Source organism: Monodon monoceros, unplaced genomic scaffold (genome assembly GCF_005190385.1).
Source record: "Monodon monoceros isolate NGI ecotype Baffin Bay Population unplaced genomic scaffold, NGI_Narwhal_1 Super_Scaffold_5, whole genome shotgun sequence".
Taxonomy (NCBI): Eukaryota; Metazoa; Chordata; class Mammalia; order Artiodactyla; family Monodontidae; genus Monodon; species Monodon monoceros.
This window is the reverse complement of record NW_021703782.1, coordinates 5742893-5761697: the sequence shown is the minus strand read 5'-3', so window position 1 is coordinate 5761697 and position 18805 is coordinate 5742893. Positions and strand designations below refer to the sequence as shown.

At 35.4% G+C, this 18805-nt stretch overlaps 2 protein-coding genes and 1 long non-coding RNA gene across 4 annotated transcripts in view; 1 reads left to right on the top strand and 2 right to left on the bottom strand.

Moving 5' to 3' along the window:
* The window catches only part of SCRG1 (stimulator of chondrogenesis 1), a 28331-nt gene extending 23475 nt beyond the window's left edge, over positions 1-4856 (top strand). The window contains exons 2-3 of one of the 2 annotated variants that reach the window (XM_029201398.1): positions 1536-1791; positions 4364-4856. In XM_029201398.1, coding sequence (XP_029057231.1) covers positions 1550-1791; positions 4364-4418 — 297 coding nt within the window. In that variant the 5' untranslated portion in view covers positions 1536-1549 and the 3' untranslated portion in view covers positions 4419-4856. The remainder of the gene's footprint in view (positions 1-1535; positions 1792-4363) is intronic. The other variant, XM_029201397.1, reaches the window with a different exon arrangement.
* The window catches only part of LOC114883589, a 37276-nt gene extending 26172 nt beyond the window's left edge, over positions 1-11104 (bottom strand). Inside the window, exons 1-4 of the long non-coding RNA XR_003790624.1 lie at positions 11042-11104; positions 6819-6915; positions 4177-4241; positions 3289-3428 (exon numbers count right to left, since the gene is read on the bottom strand). This is a non-coding gene — a long non-coding RNA (uncharacterized LOC114883589). The remainder of the gene's footprint in view (positions 1-3288; positions 3429-4176; positions 4242-6818; positions 6916-11041) is intronic.
* A 1946-nt stretch (positions 11105-13050) lies between these two features.
* Positions 13051-18805, bottom strand: part of SAP30 (Sin3A associated protein 30) — a 6291-nt gene continuing 536 nt past the window's right edge. Inside the window, exons 2-6 of the mRNA XM_029202079.1 lie at positions 18641-18802; positions 16967-17092; positions 16466-16564; positions 14285-14424; positions 13051-13234 (exon numbers count right to left, since the gene is read on the bottom strand). Of these exons, the coding sequence (XP_029057912.1) occupies positions 14302-14424; positions 16466-16564; positions 16967-17092; positions 18641-18802 (510 nt within the window). The 3' untranslated portion in view covers positions 13051-13234; positions 14285-14301. The remainder of the gene's footprint in view (positions 13235-14284; positions 14425-16465; positions 16565-16966; positions 17093-18640; positions 18803-18805) is intronic.

The following is an 18805-nucleotide window of genomic DNA, read 5'->3' as shown; positions in this document are numbered from 1 at the left end:
GATAACATGGGAGACTGTGCATGTGTGGGGCAGGGGGTACATGGGAATCTGCAGCTACCTTTCCATTTTATTGTAAGCCAAACTGCTCTAAAATAACTAAGTTTTTTTTTTTTGAACCCATTATCTTACCTAAAATAACTGACCTTTGAGGTGCATCTAATCACTGAAAACTTCATAGTAAAATTTCCTTTCAACAATATTGTTTTCTTTCATCGTACAATATACATATCTGTCTTCTTCCCTTTTTTTTTTTTTTTTTTGGCGGTACCCAGGCCCCTCACCGCTGTGGCCTCTCCCGCTGCGGAGCACAGGCTCCGGACGCACAGGCCCAGCGGCCATGGCTCACGGGCCCAGCCGCTCCGTGGCATGTGGGATCTTCCCGGACCAGGGCACGAACCCGTGTCCCCTGCATTGGCAGGCGGACTCTCAACCACTGCGCCACCAGGGAAGCCCTCTTCCTCCCTTTTTAATACTCCAGAGGTAGGAAAGGCACTTCAGCACCTGCCAACAAGATGAAATCTGAATGGCTGTGGAGTCTGATTCTGCTTCCTCCAACTACTTTGCTAGTTTTCCTTTACTACAAGAGCCTCCATTTTCTTCATGTTTAACATGGAAGCCAGAAAAACCTGATTCAATAGATAATGCATATTCTATAGTTGTACGCAGATACGATACTTAAAGTGTTATCTCCTGAAAGAGGAATTAGACTTGCGGTATGACCCCAGGAGTTCAAACTAGAACTGGTGGGTGGTAGCCACAGAAAAATATTTTCCAGTAAGGGAAACGTTAGAACTGTATCAGTGGAATATATGGATTTAGTCAACCATGAGTTTCCCATCACGGTAGGTGTTCAAGAACAGGGTAAATGCCTCTCATGGGGAATTCAAGCCTCTGTTTTCAACTGAGGCTAAAATGTAACCCATGTGGGAGAAGAGTTCACAATTACTAAAAATATGCAACAAAAATGGGTCCCCAAAATAATTCTGAAAGTTTTAAAAACTTAACTATAAATATCTCTATAGAATATAATCTGTCAATGTCAGGATAACTGGCTTTTTGTTTCTGTCAGGGTTGGACCCAGATTCTTGGACAATGTTGTTGGATATGCAAGGTCAAGAATCACTGTACACAATGATGTTATTTGTTCCAGAAATTTACTTGAGTTTTATCACCTTACAAAGCAGTTTTTATCTACTGAATATACTGAAAAAAATGACTTTGGGTCCTTAAAAACACAGATTCTGTCTCTTCCCACTATCTCCCTTTCCCCTCCCTCACATAACTCTCACTCAATATTTCTTTGTGGAGCTCAGGCATGTCATTTTTAACAAATATTCTAAGTGATTTTTATTGTAGGTGGTCATAAAACTAAACTTGAGAGACATTCAAAGATAGTAGAAAAAATCAGTGCCCACTCTTTCTATTCAAGAGTTTATGAGAATGCTGCAGGACTTTATGTTCAGATGAATTCCATCTTTAAACCAAACAAACAAACATATAAACACTGATACATTTTGTTTCTTCTTCTATCTCAGGGCCAAAAGCCAAAATGAAATTTATAGTACTTGCTGTCACCGTTGGACTAACTTTGCTGCTAGGAGTCCAAGCCATGCCTGCAAATCGCCTCTCTTGCTACAGAAAGATACTGAAAGATCGCAACTGTCACAATCTTCCAGAAGGAGCAGCTGACCTGACAAAGATTGATGTAAACATCCAGGATCACTTCTGGGATGGGAAGGGATGTGAGATGATCTGTTACTGCAACTTCAGTGAATTGCTCTGCTGCCCAAAGTAAGGAAATGCAATCACAAAACATATTGCTGTGAAGTGTATGTACAACAACTCTTTAAGACACCTTCATAATGAGTGTGCTAAAATTAATCACCCTTTTCAGTAAAACCCTGTTCAAATCTCAGCTATTTTTTAGGATCATCACCATATGTACCGAAATGAATGTTTTCATTTAAGAGACAGAGTTTGGCAGATTTTAGTAAAACTAAATGAGATACAGGAAATTAATAACACTCCAATCTATTAAATTCTAATTTTCCTATCTGATTTTTAACCACACACACAAAAAAATCTTCTGGTAGCTGAAGTCACCTTCAAGGCTGACATCTTAAACTAATATGAAAACTAACAGAAGGCTTTAGATAAAAGATCCCAGTAAACAGATCAAGTAACTGGATGGAAAAGTTTGGTAATGGTGAAAGAAAAACTTTCTAGCTCTATGTATGAGTTAACCAGGAATTAACTGAATAGAGATTGTCCACTGACTTGGAAAGTAGATGTATTTTAAGTATGATACAAAGGTAGATAAATAAATATTTATAGCTCTTGATTTTAAAATAATCTTCTCCTGGTTATTGAGGAAGCTCAAATACTATGATCTTGGCTACTTCATATTGAAATCAGCTTTTTCAAATTACTTTCAACATATCATCATATTTTTCATTTTTCTAAGAAATCTGTGAGCTAGAAAGGGCAGATATAACCATCTTATCAAAGAAAGGTGTACAGAGGTAAAATGACCACCATCCCACATAGCTAGCTAATATCAGCACTAAGACTAGAACACAGGTCTTCTGATTTGGCCTGGGTATTTTTTCTACCAAGCCAGTTGGTTCTTAAGTATGGTTCCCAGAACAGCAGCTTCAACATTACCTGAGTTCTTGTTAAAAACGTAGTTCATCCCTGGGCCCCAGACCAAAGCAACTGAATCAGAAACAATGGAGAGAAAGCACAGCAATTATGGCTTAAACCCTCCAAGTGATTCTGATGCAAAATAAAATTTGAGAATCACTTGATTAAACAATGATATCAAGAGCTCAAGTTAACTGATTCCATAAAATGATTTAACTTTTCCTACATAAATGAAACGCCATCTAATATTAAAATATCATGTTTACTTTTTTGTAAGACTTGACACTAATTTATTGAAATGTACTTACTTTATGATATAATTTTGTGATTATCCATTGTTAATGGATGAGCTAGAAGTATGGATATATGAAAATAATTTCTATCTGAGTTTGGGTTACAGTTTTCCCAGTAGCAACAAATATCTAAGTATATTTCTTTTTTTTTTTTTTGCCTATAAACACAAATTTTATTTTGCCATTCTACTTTGCCAGTTGCATTGAATATAATTAAATACAGCACTGTATAAGTTTAAGGTGTACAGCACAATGAGTTGATATACATATACAGCTGACCCTTGAACAACACACGTTTGAATTGCATAGGTCCACTTATCCGTAAATTTCTTTCACTAAACATAATACATACCACAGTACTATCCCATCTATGGTTGGTTGAATCCTCGGAAGTCGAACCACAGATATGGAGGACTGACTGTAAAGTTATGCACGGATTTTCCACTGCACAGAGGCTCAGCACCCCTTACTGCTGCATTGTTCAAGGGTCAACTGTATTGTGAAATGATTAGCATAATAAGTTTAGTTAACACGAATCACCTCATATAGTTACAAATTTTTTTTCCTTGTGATAACCTGTAGGATCTATTCTCTTAGCAACTTTCAAATATATCATACAACAGTGTTAGCTACAGTCATCATGCTGTACATTGCATGCTAAGTATATTTCTAATGAGCCATAATCATAATACTACCTTGCACATATACACAATTTTATATTATACCGTCAATTTTTTTTTTTTTTTTTTTTTTTTGCGGTACGCGGGCCTCTCACTGTTGTGGCCTCTCCCGTTGCGGAGCACAGGCTCCGGATGCGCAGGCTCAGCGGGCCCATGGGCCCAGCCGCTCTGCGGCACGTGGGATCCTCCCGGACCAGGGCACGAACCCGTGTCCCCTGCATCGGCACGCGGACTCTCAACCACTGCGCCACCAGGGAAGCCCTATACCGTGCATTTTTATTATACATAACCTTATGTGATCTTTCCAACAAGAGTGGATAGAGTTGAGTAGCTCAAAATTTCACCTTTCCCTATAAAACCTAGAAATTTACTTATTGACTTCCCAACAAATTTTTAATCTTCTGTTTCTTAGCTGTAGATTTAAACTTCATGGCATATCCCCACCCATATCAGAGAAATGAATATTTTGGTTTTGAAATCACCCAATCTTTCCTTTTCTTTATAGACAAACGACAGCATAATGTCCATGGCAGATGGGGGAAAGTAGAAGAATTGATTACCTTCTTGGTCTTTGCTGCTCTTGTGGCAAAAGTCCTCCCACTCACTCTCTTTGTACTTTATTCACCTAAAAAGAATAGCCATATCTGAAATCCTGGAAATCACCGTCCATTTCTTGCTCAGAAAAGTCTAACATGTATCGTATCTTAACTTTCAGCTGGATTTAATTCATGTTCTGCTCTCTTTCAGAGATGTCTTCTTTGGACCAAAGATCTCTTTCGTGATTCCTTGCAACAATCACTGAGAATCATCCTGTATTCCAGACAACACCATTCTTAATTCCCCACAAACCACACTCTAACAGTGTAGCTGTATTTCTGGTTTCTATGCAGTGCAATAAAGCACAGATTCTATAAATTCTTACTTGCCTAAGTAAACTTGTGTTAAATTAGCAGTAATAAAAATTCCATTTAATTTTTCTCTGTGGAAATTGTTTAAAATTTTTGACTAGAAAATTTTCATCTACAAGGTGTTCACTGTGCTCAGTATAAGAATTCTGTCCCTGAGAGGAAGAGCCATAACCCTGGCTCAAAGATGGAGAATACTTTCAGTTCTTGACAGATCATGTATACTTAATGAAAAGAACCAGAGAAAAATTGAGGTTCTCGGAAGGGAAACTAGAAGTTTCCTAGTAAGAGGGGGAAAAGGGAGCCAATATTTGAGTATATACTATGTATGCCAAGTACTTTAAGCACATTTGCATTTTGCTCTCTTAAAAAACCACAAAACCATCAAGATAAGTATTCTTAAACCCACTTTTCAGATGCTAACTCAAGTTTAAGGTATTTGCTAAAAATCAAGACAGAATTTGAAGACAGTTCCAGTTCCAAAACACTCACATAGTTGTATCCTTAAAACTATGCTACATACCCCTAACGTGTCCATTTTTCTTGGGAATAACAAAACACATTAAAAGAAACATGTAATGGATGAGAATTTAAAGTCACATGAATTTTAAAGGTAAATAAAATGGATGCCTTCAAAGATATTTTCTGGGTGTTAGAGGCAGTTTTGGACTATGCTCCACACCTTTGGAGGTGTGCACTGACGAGTAGCCAGCAGAATTAATTTCAGAAAGTCCTTCATGCTATAAAAATTTATTAGATACTCGCTAAGTGCCAGCTGTTATTAAGATTTGGGGATGTAGTAATGAATAAGATGGACTTCTCCTCTTGGAACTTGTATTCTAACAAAACTGTAATCATTACAAATATTTATAAATGTGAAGCCTGCTGCTACAAAGGAGAAGTGGAGGGTGCTATACAAAGTACTGCTGTGGGGAAACGTTTGAGAAGCACCACACTTGTAGTAAATCTAGGAGATAACCATTTTGAGTTACAGTGACATTGTTTCACTGAAATACATCCTTGGAGGTCCCTGATCTGTTTCTCAAGACCACACCCAGAATAGTTTCAGTGTTCAATAGGTGTTACTGGGCTAAACAAAACAATTTTGAGGTAATCAGAATTCAGTTCCTCTTAAAAGCTGCAAAAACATAAGTCAGAACATGTTTTCAAATAGTATGACTTCTACAAAAATGCATGAAGAAGTGGAATTGTTTTTAAAAAACTCAAATATATTGTTTTATCAACATAGTATATGATTTGATTGAGCTTTTTTTTCCTTCACTGAATTGACAGGTATTAAAGTCAAACTAACACAATAACAGAAGTCTTATATCCTTTCTGGAACAGTGCATAGAATAGGTAAATAAAGAAAATCACCAGTACATTTTCTACTTGGTATAGACTCTCTTTGAGGGAGAAAAAAACAAGGCAATTCAACAATGGCTTTTTACTAAATATTCCCTTATTACTGCACTCAAAACATGATGAGAAAAATAGTATTTGGAAAAAAGCTAAATATTTAATAAATGGAATTTTATAGATTATTATGACTGTTCTTCATAGTCTCTCCTTTCTGGAAATAACTTGTAATATCAAATTGCATTACATTCTTTTAGAAATGAATGCATTATAGAAGCACACACTGTTTTTTATGTAAATTACCAAATAAATGTAAAATGTGAATGTTCACACAATGTACCTTATACAACTTTTTCTGACTTGGTCAATATGTTTTACCAAATAAATGTAAAAACATGAATGTTCACACAATTTACCTATGCAACCTTTTCTGACTTGATCAATATGTTTTTAAAAGCAAACATCTCATTCAGTCATTTAATGAATAGATCCTTTATTTTTTCAATAGCTTTTAGCTACAACAAAAGACAACTAAGCTTTTATTAAAAATGTACTATTGTGGTAAACACTGTGTTTCAACTGAACGAGGTAGGTACTATCACAATTCCTGTTCTATGGACAAAAATGCTAAGGCTTAGAGATTAAGTAGCTCATATTAAGTTACATTATCAGAGCAGTAAAGCCAGGTTTTGAATATGACAGTTTTCCTCTAGCATCTAGAGTCTTAACCACTGCTTTATTTAATAGCATCAGATAATCTATTTCCTTTTTAGGAAAGCAAACTTTTATTTGTATGCGACAAGTACATTTCAGATAGCTCATATATGTTAAATGCTTAAATGAATAACAATTTCTGTATTTTTATCTTTGACTTTCTATATCCTTGTTCTTACTATGAATTCCATGGTGCTGAGCACAAAGTTGACAGTAATACTTACTAATAGCTCATCTCTTCTTGATAAAATTTTTCTCTTCCTCATCATAATCCATAGGGACTCCTTGAATATTTTTGTTTGCTGGGATTAGGTACTAATCCTAAAGGATTATTAGAGAATTGGAAGCAACATGGAGAAACAAAACAATGAGCAACAACTCTTAGAGGGAGAGGACAGGTAAGAACATTCACAGCTCATTCTGCAACCTTAACTTCCTTATAATTGCCCAGAAATACACATGAATTCTTTCAATAATAAATTGTCTTAGCAAAGTATTATGACAGGTACTTTTAAAATGTAAATAATCTTACCAGTAAAATACTATGGGCTTTAAAATAATTTTCCCAAAAGGAAAAAATTATCAAATTCATATATTTCTAAATCATACTGCATTAACCACCTAAACCTAAACTTTTCTGTCAAAGAATTAAAGAGAAACTGGTATTAGAAAAGTATAGTAAATTAACATTGAATTAGCTTCCTCAATTTACTTCTATAGAATGGTATCACCAAAATGTGCTCAACTTGGTATAGTGGTATACCTGGAGAGAAATGCATGCCATACATGTAGCCAATATACTCTCAGAATTTTACAAATAAAAACCTATAGTAAATTTTCAACGAAAGAAGTATATGTGATCTCCATTTCCAGAGTTTTAGAAGTCAAAACGTAAGCCTGTTGGGTACTATGGGTATAAAACTGACTTGATGTCTACTTTAAATATACATTAAAGGGAATACACACACACACACAAACACATATATGATAATCTAGTAGCAATTAATATGATTATTATTTGAGAACTATAGTTGACTATGTAGACTATAAATGCAACTGGGACATGATGCATATAGTAAACTAAAGTTTATAGTATCAGCTTTCAGCTACAAAGAAATACAAGAAATATCCTAATCCCCAAAGAATAAATTCTATAGTAAACAGTACACACACTTAAAAAAATATATATGCATATAAGACATTTCTTGACACTTTTAAACTAACTCCAGTTAAATAAATAAGCAATAACATGACAAAAATTTATTTTTGAACCACCATCACTTGCCTAGATCATAATCTGAATTTTGCTATCAAAACTATGTAAATCCATACAAATAGCAGCTAAAAGAGAGCTGGCTGGCATGGCTATACAAATATCAGACAATACAGATTTTAAATTAAAAAAATTGTACAAGAGACAAGGAAAGACATTTTATAGTTAAAAGGGTCAATCCACAACAAGATATAAAAATTACAGATATATATGCACCAAACAACAGAGCCAGAAAATATATGAAGGAAACATTGACAGAACTGAAAGGAGAAATAGTTCTACAATAATAGTTAGAGGTCTCAATACTTTACTTTAAATAATGGATAGACATCTAGACAGAAGATTAAAAAGGAAACAGAGGACTTGAACAATACTCTAAACCACCTAGACCTAACAGACATATACAGAACACTTCACCCAACAATAGGAGAAGACACATTCTTCTCAAGTGCACATGGAACATTCTTCAGGATAGTCTGTTAGCCCATAAAACAATTTTCCATAAATAAAAAAAATTGAAATCATACAAACTATCTTCTCTAACCATAATGGAATGAAGCTAGAAATCAATAAAAGAAAAACAGGAAAATCCACAAATATGTGGAAATTAAACAATGCATCCTTAACAACCGATGAGTCAAAGAAGAAAGAAATAGGAAAGTCAGAAAATACTTTGAGATGAATGAAAACAAAAATAAAACATACCAAACTTATGGGATGCAGCAAAAGAAGTACTCAGAGAGAAATTTATAGCTGCAAACATATACATTAATACAGAAGAAAGATCTCAAATCAACTGAACTTTGCACCTTAAGAAACTAGAGGGACTTCCCTGGTGGTGCAGTGGTTAAGAATCCGCCTGCCAATGCAGGGGACACGGGTTCGATCCCTGGTCCGGGAAGATCCCCCATGCTGCAGAGCAACTAAGCCTGCGTGCCACAACTACTGAGCCTGTGCTCTAGAGCCCACGAGCCACAACTACTGAGCCCATGTGCCACAAATACTGAAGCCCACGCACCTAGAGCCTGTGCTCCACAACAAGAGAAGCCACTGCAATGAGAAGCCTGCCCACCACAATGAAAAGCAGCCCCACTCACCACAACTAGAGAAAGCCCGCACGCAGCAATGAAGACCCAATGCAGCCAAAAAAAATCAATGAAACCAAATAAAATATCAACAAAATTGACAAACCCTCAGCTAGACTACTAAAAAAAAAAAGAGAGAGAGAAAGTACATATAACTAAAATTACAAATAAAAGCAGGGACATTACAACCAACCTTACAGAAATTAAAAGTATTATAAGAGAACACTATGAACAATTGTATGACAAACTGAATAAAATAGATGAAATGGACAAATTCCTAGAAACACAAAATTACCAAAGCTGACTCAAGAATAAATAGAAAACCTCAACTGCCCTATAATAAGTAAAGAGATTGAATCAATAATCAAAAATGTTCCATCAAAGAAATGTCCTGGACCAGATGGTTTTGCTAGTGAATTCAAAAAGATAAAAGATAAATTAATGTCACTCCTATTCAAATTTTTCCAAAAAATAAAAAAAGAGAGAACACTTTCTAACACATTCAATGAGGCCAGCATTATCCTGATAACAAAGTCAGATAAAGACAGAAGAAAATATAGAACAATATCCCTTATGAATATAGATGTAAAAATCTTCAACAAAATACGAACAAACCAAACCCAACAGCACACTAAAAGGATTATACACCATAACCAAGTGATATTTATCCCAGGAATGCAAGGGTGGTTCAACCAAAGAAAACAATTCAATGTAATACACTAAATTAACAGAACAAAGGGGAGGAAAATATGATTACTTCAATAGTTATAGAAAAAGTATTTGACAAAATTCAACACCCTTTCATGTAAAAAACTCAGCAAACTAAGAATAGAAGGAAACGTCCTTAATAAAGAGCATTTACAATATATCCACAATTAACATTATACTCAATGGTGAAAGACTGAAAGCTGCCTTCATAAGATAAAGAACAAGACAAGGATGCCTGTTTTCATCCCTACTACTCAACATTGTACTGTAAGTCCTAGTCAGAGCAATTCGGCAAGAAAAATAAATAAAAGGCATCCAAATTAAAAAGCAAGAAGTAAAATTATCTCTATTTAAAGATAACATGATTCCATATATAGAAAATATCATAAAATCCACAAAAATACTACTAGAGCTAATAAATGAATTCAGCGGGGTCAACACACACTAATCAGTGTTTTATACACCAGTAAGGAACAATCCAAAAAAAGATATTAACAAAACAATTCCATTTATAATAACATCAAAAAGGATAAAATATCATGAATAAATTTAACCAAAGAGGTGAAAGACCTGTACACTGGAAACTACAAAACATTACAGAAAGAAATTAAAGAAGACCTAAAAGTAATGGAAAGATAATCCATGTTCACTGATTGAAATACTTAACATTTTTAAGATGGTAACTGTCAAGCGATCTACAGATTCAGTACAATCCTCATCAAAATTCTAATGGTCTTGTTTTTTTTTTTTTTTTTTTGCAGAAATAGAAAAGCCAATCCTCAAATTCATATGGAACTGCAAGGGGCCCCAAATATCCTAAACAATACTGAAAAAGAAAAACAAAGTGGGAGGACTCAAACCTTCTGATTTTAAAACCTACTACAAGGCTACAGTAGTCAAATGTGTATGGTACTGGCTTAATATAGGCCAAAGGAACAGAATTGAGAATACAGAAATAAAACAAAACATCTATGGCAAACTGATTTTTGACAAAGGTGCCAAGACCATTCAGTGGGGAAAAAACAGTCTCTTCAACAAATACTGCTGGAACTGGATAACCTCATTCAAAAGAATGAAGCTGGAACTCTACCTCACTCCATATACAAAAATTGACTCAAAATGGGTCAATGCCCTAAATTTAAGAGCTAAAACTATAAAATTCCTAGAAAATACATACGGGCTAATCTTTATGACATTGGATTTGGCAATGGATTCTTAGGCTTGACACCAAAAGTATAAGCAACAAAAGAAAAAAATTAATTGTACTAAATAAAAATTTCAAACTTTTATGCATCAAAGAACATTAACAAGAATGTGAAAAGGCAATCTACAGAATGGGAGAAAATATTTGTAAATCATATATTGGATGTAGAGTCAATACCTAGAATAAAGAACTCCTACAGGGGCTTCCCTGGTGGCGCAGTGGTTGAGAGTCCGCCTGCCGATGCAGGGGACACAGGTTCGTGCCCCGGTCCAGGAAGATCCCACATGCCGCGGAGCAGCTGGGCCCGTGAGCCATGGCTGCTGAGCCTGCGCGTGTGGAGCCTGTGCTCTGCAACGGGAGAGGCCACAACAGTGAGAGGCCCGCATACCGGGAAAAAAAAAAAAAAAAAAAAAAAGAACTCCTGCAACTCAGCAACGACAAAAACAACCCAATTTAAAAATGAACAAAGGAACTGAAAAGAAATGTGAATCAAAACCACAGTGAGATACCACTTCGCACCTAGTAGGATGGCTTTAATTAAAAAAAAAAAAAAAAAAAAAAAGGAAATACAAGTACTAGCAATTTGGAGAAATAGCTGTTAGGAATGTACAATGATACAGCCACTATGGAAAAGTTTGGAGGTTCCTCAAAACGTTATAGAATTACCATGTGACTCAGCAACTCCACTCCTAGATATATATCCAAGAAAAATGAAGACATGTCCACACAGAAACTTGTACACGAATGTTTATAGCAGCATTATTCATAATAGCCAAAGGTGGAAATCCAAATATCTAAATGCCCATCAATGGATGACTGGAAAAACAAATTGTGACTTTCCAATTGTGACTGGAAAAACAAATTGTGAAAAACACATTTTCCAATCAATGGATGACTGGAAAAACAAATTCACACAATGGACTGTTATTCAGCCATAAAAAGCAAAAAGTACTAATATATGCTGCAATTTAGATAAACCTTGAAAATATTAAAGCAAAAAGAATCCAGAAACAAAAGGACATGTACTGTATGATTCCCTTTACATGATATATCCATAATAGGCAAGCCCATAGAAACAGAAAAATTAGAGGTTATATCAGGGGATGGGAAGAGGTGGAATTGGGAATAGTTACTTATCAGTGTTTCTATGGGGTAAGGAAAAGTTTTTAAAATAGAGCTCTGGTGGTTGCACAACATTGTGAACACACTAAATACTACCAAATTGTATTAAAGGCTAACATCAATTAAATAAAAAACTTTATGCAGAAATAATAGAGCTTACTTTCTTAAAGAAATTTATTTCAGACATTAATTTTTAGCCTTTTGCTAAATTATTCAGTAAAAGGTAGTTACCAAATAACTTATTTCTTGAGCTGCTGCTACACATTCTACCCCAATGGTAGTCAAATTTGGATTCTTTTCCTGGTGCTCTAATATTAAAAGTAAACCATATACTTATAGAGATTTACTTTTTCTTGTTCAGATATAGGTAAGTAAAAAGATTTCCACTAAACTCGTAATTTTTAAAAGCCAACAGCAAAGAATTACAATTTTTATGTAAAACTTGTACACTGCAGCTTCTTGAGTCTCTCATCTTTGCGGAGGCTCTTAAGTTCTCAATTTTTCATGTTTTAAATTGCTCTAACGAGGATTTAATTTCACTGGATAATCAGCACTCAACTCTTACTTTCACTTTTTTATACAACTACATTTTATGCATATAATTCTATGAAACTAACATTGATTCATTGTATTCATAAACATACATTTTAATGTCAGCAAATAATTTCAAGCTTTTTTCATAAGAATGGAGTGTGGTTTTATAGGAAAAAATAAGCCTACAGGCAAGTTTCGATTGAAAAACTAAGTCTCTATAGATTTAGGTAAAAATATAAAATATACAGGTAATACTTTCTTCAAATAAACCACCACATCTTGTAGCTATGTGGTTCATCTTCATACAGCTAAGAAAAAAACTTCTCATGGAGATTTCTGGAGTACTGGAAACCAGAGGTTTCTGTAATACCAATTATTACAAGCTCTGGCTCATCAATAAAGTAGCAAGTAAATCTTTAAATGGTCACAGCAAGAACAAAGACCAGTAGCGTTAAGAGTTCACCATTATTTTCTAGCTGTCAATACACTCAGAACACTTAAAAATACAAAGACTCACCTTCTATTGAACCAGTATGTTCTCTTTTTTTTTGTTTTTGAACCAGTATGTTCTTTAAATTTGGCTACATAGCAGTTCCCAATCAGGGGTGATTCTGTCCCCACCAGGGACATTTGACAATGTCTAGAGATATTTTCGGTTATCACTTTTGGAGCTCTACTGGTTCTAGTGTGTGGACTCCGGTGAGTCTGCCAAACCTACAACACAAAGGACAGCCTCCCACAATAAAGAATTATCAGGCCCAAATGTCAACCTTGAGATATCGTGAGCTACATTAACGGTCTCGGCCATTTCCATCCTGAAATTTGTACCACAATCTCAGAACACTTCACTGAAACTGTTGTTCTGTTCTGATGTCACAAGCTATAAATTCGATTTGTAACTCTAAGACCCTGGTTAAATAATACAATCTCAGGAAAAGCAGAGGTTAAAAATATTTAAGAGAAAACTGATAGAGAATGAAATATAAAAAGGAAATAATATAGAACTCAAGTCAGAGCTATGTATGACCAAAATTTTAAGATCTTGTTAGATTTCTAGATCTCTCCAATTTATTAGCTTTAATCTGCAGTGTAAACAGTACAGAACATGACTGAAAATTAAGGGGCAGTGCAGAGGTTCTTTCTATATTTGTGCCATATAAATACCTTTTCACTAAAACAAAATTTACAGAAACAACAAACTATTTAATTCTATGTTCAGGTTTCAATTTTCAGCACTGTGTTTACCTTTGCTGACACATTACGTCTTATTTGGAAGGAGGCAGGCATTAAACTATTTGTTCTTCCTGATATTTCAAACCTGTTAGTACTAAAAAGCACTTTAAAAAATAATAGTATTTAGGATATCCTTAATTCCAAATCAGACTGTCCCAGAGAAAGCAAATGTGCTACATCTGTTACTTCTGTTAGTTCCTCAGAATTAAAAAAAGAAAAAAGAAAAAAGGTAACAAAATGATCTTCACATTAAAATCTCAATTAATACTGATCCCTAAATAAAAGTCAGTTTAAAATAAAAATCAAGTTTCACAAAATAAATACACTGAAGCAACTATAATAGTAATAACCTTTATTTAAAATATTTTTTAATCTAGGAAAGCTCATTTTACATGAGTTTCCAACTAAATATTAGACTCAGAAACAAAGAAAATAAAACCAGAGAAAATCTTCTGTAGAAAAAATACACAAGGAACATTTCTACATGTGAAAAAGCAGTAAGCAGTCTTAACATGAACATCCAAGTCTTACTCTCAATTCCATCTCTCCTAGTGAACACCACTATCAACCTTGAGATCTGACTTGTTCTTGTCATTCTTCACTGAGTAGATGAAATATGTTAAGGTGTCTTTTTCATTCACTGGAATTGACCTAAAGTGGCAACCAACTATCTATAAAGAAAAAAAAAAATTGAGGAAATTAAATTATAGATATTAACAGATTTTATAAACTAGGTAAAAAATACTGTCATCAAAAGAAAATGTGTGATAAGAGCTATTTCCTTTTAAAAATAAATTTAACAAAGAACCAACAGGATGAAAAGCATATAAGAGTAAGATATTGTGAACAAGAGATAGTGTGATTTCAAAGGATCCCTTGGCCCACTCAATTAACTATATATTAATTAGAATGTGTATTTCCTTTTACTTATTTTGAATTTTATAACTGAGATCTAGATTAGGATTTAAGTAGTTTTACTTTTAAACTTCAAATATCAATGAAACAGAACAGAATGTAGGAGTCCACATGCATCATATAATGGTTTAGTCTCTACTTATGGAAAAAGGATAAACATTAAGTTGAAAAAGCTTTGGTACTATAGAAACAAATCATGAATTATCTTACAAATATGTCTGCTACAACTTACATTCATTCATTGGCAATATTTTTTGTTAAGGTTCCCTGAAAATTATTCTGAATAAAAATTATTGATGTAAAATGAGAAGGGAAAAAGGGATGTCCACTGAAGAATGTTTACCTGCTTTCTTGCCTTTTCATTCTGTGCACTGCAACTACCAATAGAAGTATAATAGACTAAACTGGGGCGCTGATATGCATATTTAGATTCTAGAAGATAAAACTTCTTAAAGAGAAAGATAATTAAGAGACTTAAGGAGGACAGTCACTCAACTCTGGAATCATTTGTAAATATCTGCATTTCTGAGTAAGTTATAACACTTGTGACTATTTGGAGTTCTCATTTCTAAAAAAGAAAATAGCTCTAGAAATAATTTAACTTTTTAAAAAGAAGATCAGATTATCAAAAACTTCAAGTTTGATTTCTGCATTTAAAAAATATATACATTTAAATGTAACATTTAAAATAATCATTTCTTCGGTTCTCATTTGTCCCAAAACAAAGGTACCTTCACTTGATTAGTAAACTGTATATATATCAATATAGTTTCATCATGGCAGGCAATATCTATATTTATGTTAATATTAATGTACTATACAATCCAAAAAGGATGTGATCTTTTAAATCAAATTTAAAGAAAAATTAGATTTTTGTTGCCTAGGCAAGAAGGAAAGATGCAGCTCTGGCTAAAGTGTTAATATACTGGACCTTAATGTTAAAAAGTATTCTACTCATCTTCTATCTTATCCAATATGCACATTTTAGAAAATGTTGGATTACTAAATTCAAGCTGAAGAATATAAGAAAACTTATTTATATATTTACTTATATCCTGTTGAATAGGTTAAGCATTTTTCTTTTAAATATGATTGAAGTACAAACATATAAATCTATAAATATCTTAATATGATGTACAGATTTCTTGGCTCTATTATTTCCTGAGAACACAAACACACTCAATTTTTTAAAATTCACTGAAGTAATAAAACTCCTATATCAAGAAACTATAAGTAAAAGCTTGGATACAAGTCTTTGCATATTCTAGATGTAAAAACATGGGTGCTTCAAGTAAAACTAACATCAACCAGGACAAGTTCTGAAATAGTTAAATCAGCCAGGTATGGGAATACTGTTTAGGGGCTTATCTGTAAAACCTACTCCATCAAAAACTTCAAAAAATAAATTCTAACAAAGACATCAAAGTTTATTAATTTATTTTATTATGCCTCAATTAGGTGTTCAATAAATGTTTACTTAACAAATAGAATTTTAAAATAAACAGGTTTCTAGAATGAGAATTAAAAAAACTTTCACTCACTATTTCTGAAAGTCATTATTGGAAGATGCTTAGAAAACTGCACACAATCCATTGAGTAGTCATTACACAAAGGAATTTCCTACGTGGTAGACAAACATTTCTTCCACAATAGATTTTTTACTAACTTTGATTTTTCTAACTCCTGATAAAAGGTATTGTTATATATGCTACATTAACAACGTCATTAGCATTTAATGACCCTTTTTTATATGAACAGGCTCATTTAAAGGTTAAATAGCTTAAAACTCATATATACCTCCACAAGCTGTGCTTTATTAAGTCCTGGTCTGGTTGGGAGTTTGAAGTGTCTTTTGTATCTCCTAAGTGTATTCACCTGTAATTGGTATAAATCAACCTGGAAAAAATTAACATATCATTTGTTAAAGACTTAGCTTTGTTATATATAACAACAATGCAATTTCAACACAATGAAAACTTAACTCTATTATTAAAAATGCCTTTTATATAATCAAAACTACAAATGTATTAAACACTTCAATCTTTTGAGCATAATTATTAAAGACCAGGGACCAAAAAAAAGAACTTATAAGACAACAGAGCTCTAAGAGTTGTCAATTGAAACTGTAACAAGTCCAATTGTGTAACTGCATGTTAACTGGCCATATTTAATTTTGCTTTCATTTTCAGATTTTTCAAATGCTTTAAGTATTTTTAAAATTTGTTCATATTTTTTAAATAAAACTTTCAGAATGGAGGACTTAAGATTTACATTTAACATATGAAAACTTTCACCTACCTCTGGAGTATCAATATCTTGAACAGGTGAATCTCCTCCATCATCATCACTCCCTTTTCTCTTTCTTCTGTTTCGAACGCTCTGAATTAAGTTTTTATGATAATCACAAATGTAAAGATGCCTTGCCTGAAACAGAAAAGTTTCACAGACTACTTATGATTGCCATAAAATGTGTCTATGTACTAAAAATACGTAACAGTGAATTATTAAAAATAAAAACAACAGTCCAAACAGGCCATTGTTAAGACAACGCACGTTTCTTTCTACTCCAGTCCTGAACCCAGTTAAAACCTACCATGTCTGGTGATATTGTTAAGAAGATTGGGGGTGGGGCGGGGAGAGGTGCCAGTAAGGGAAGCGAGACGCAGAGAAGAACGAGAAATTCCTACCGTCTGGATTCTGTCATCAAATTGCAGCGATGGTGAACTAGATTAGTTCAGTCATGCTGTTTTTTTTTAACGAGGGGAAAATGATGCTGTTCACAATTTTGCTATTTGATAGCATTTTCTCTACTTAAAGAGCATTTTAAAATACCGAAATGTATGCTTCCTAACCTTGCTAACTTAATACTCAAATTATAATCGGGCACAAAACTACCCATTTTTACAAATAAGTTGCTGATTTCACATCCTAAATTTAAATTTGAATTATGAACTTCTCTGCGTATTAAATAAATGCATTTATCAGTAATACGTTTTTCCAACCAAAGCAATGTGAAATTATTCAAGTATACCTGAGAAGTTTCTCATGAACACGACGGAGGAACTAACTGAATAGGCAGAAAACTTTAATTACACAGTTCTGAGAGCTGTACGGTAACATCTGAAATACCGGGTTTCGTACATTAGCAGTTACTCCTTAAAAAAAACAATTGAGGACTGAGCTAATAGGCTTTTAAATTAAGCTAAGTGCAAGCTAAAAAGCTCTAAGCTAAGTGCAAGCTAAAAAGATGCACGATGTGTGCCGGTTCTTGCATCTTGTTATTTATTACCGTCGCCCAGAGCTCCGGTAAGTGGAAATGGCCGTTTCTATAAACCTCAGCGACGGTCAAAAGAACAAACGTGCGAAAGGACGAAGAAAGAAACCCTGATGGCTGCCAAACGGAGGGTAAAACCGCAGAGGCTGCGCGCTCCCCACGTTGGGAGCGGCTGCCCGGGATGCTGACACGGCCGCTCGGCTCGCAGCCAGGCGTCCCCTGCACCCGCGCCCGCGGGACGGGGAACGGGATCCTTGTCGCCCGCGACGTCAGGCCCTACCAGCACCCCACTGTCCCCAGACCGGGGGAGCTACTCCCCGGGGCCGAGCGCCGGCTCGGGCAGCAAAACAAAGAAGGCGCCTCCGTTCCACAAGGAGCCGCCGGGCTGCAGGACAGCTACTCCGGGCCCTCTGCTCGGCCGCCCCCTTTGTTTCGCGCCCCGGCCCCCGCGGAGGAGGAGGGGGAGGCAGGGCGCGGGTGGGGTCGCGCGCGGGCGCGGGTCCGCGGCGCGCGAGCTTGTCGGCTGCGGGCGGAGGGCCGAGTTGCAGCACTTTGTTGTTTGCTTCCTACTAGAGACGCCGGAACGGGCTCGCGCTGCGCCCAAGTCTGGGGGCCCCGCACCCTACCGACGTCGCGTCTGCTCCACTTCCCAAGCGCCCGCGGGGTGCGCAGGGCAGGCCCGTCCCGCCGTCACTTACGCTCTTATCCAGCTCGATCTTCACCTTCTTCTGGGAGATGCTCTTCTGGATCCTCTTGCTGAAGCTGGCGTTGCCCGCCGCCCGGCCGCACCGCTCGCCGTCCTCGCGCAGACAGCACAACTGCCCCGGGCCCGGCCCGGCCGCTCCCGGGGGCCCCGCTGCCGA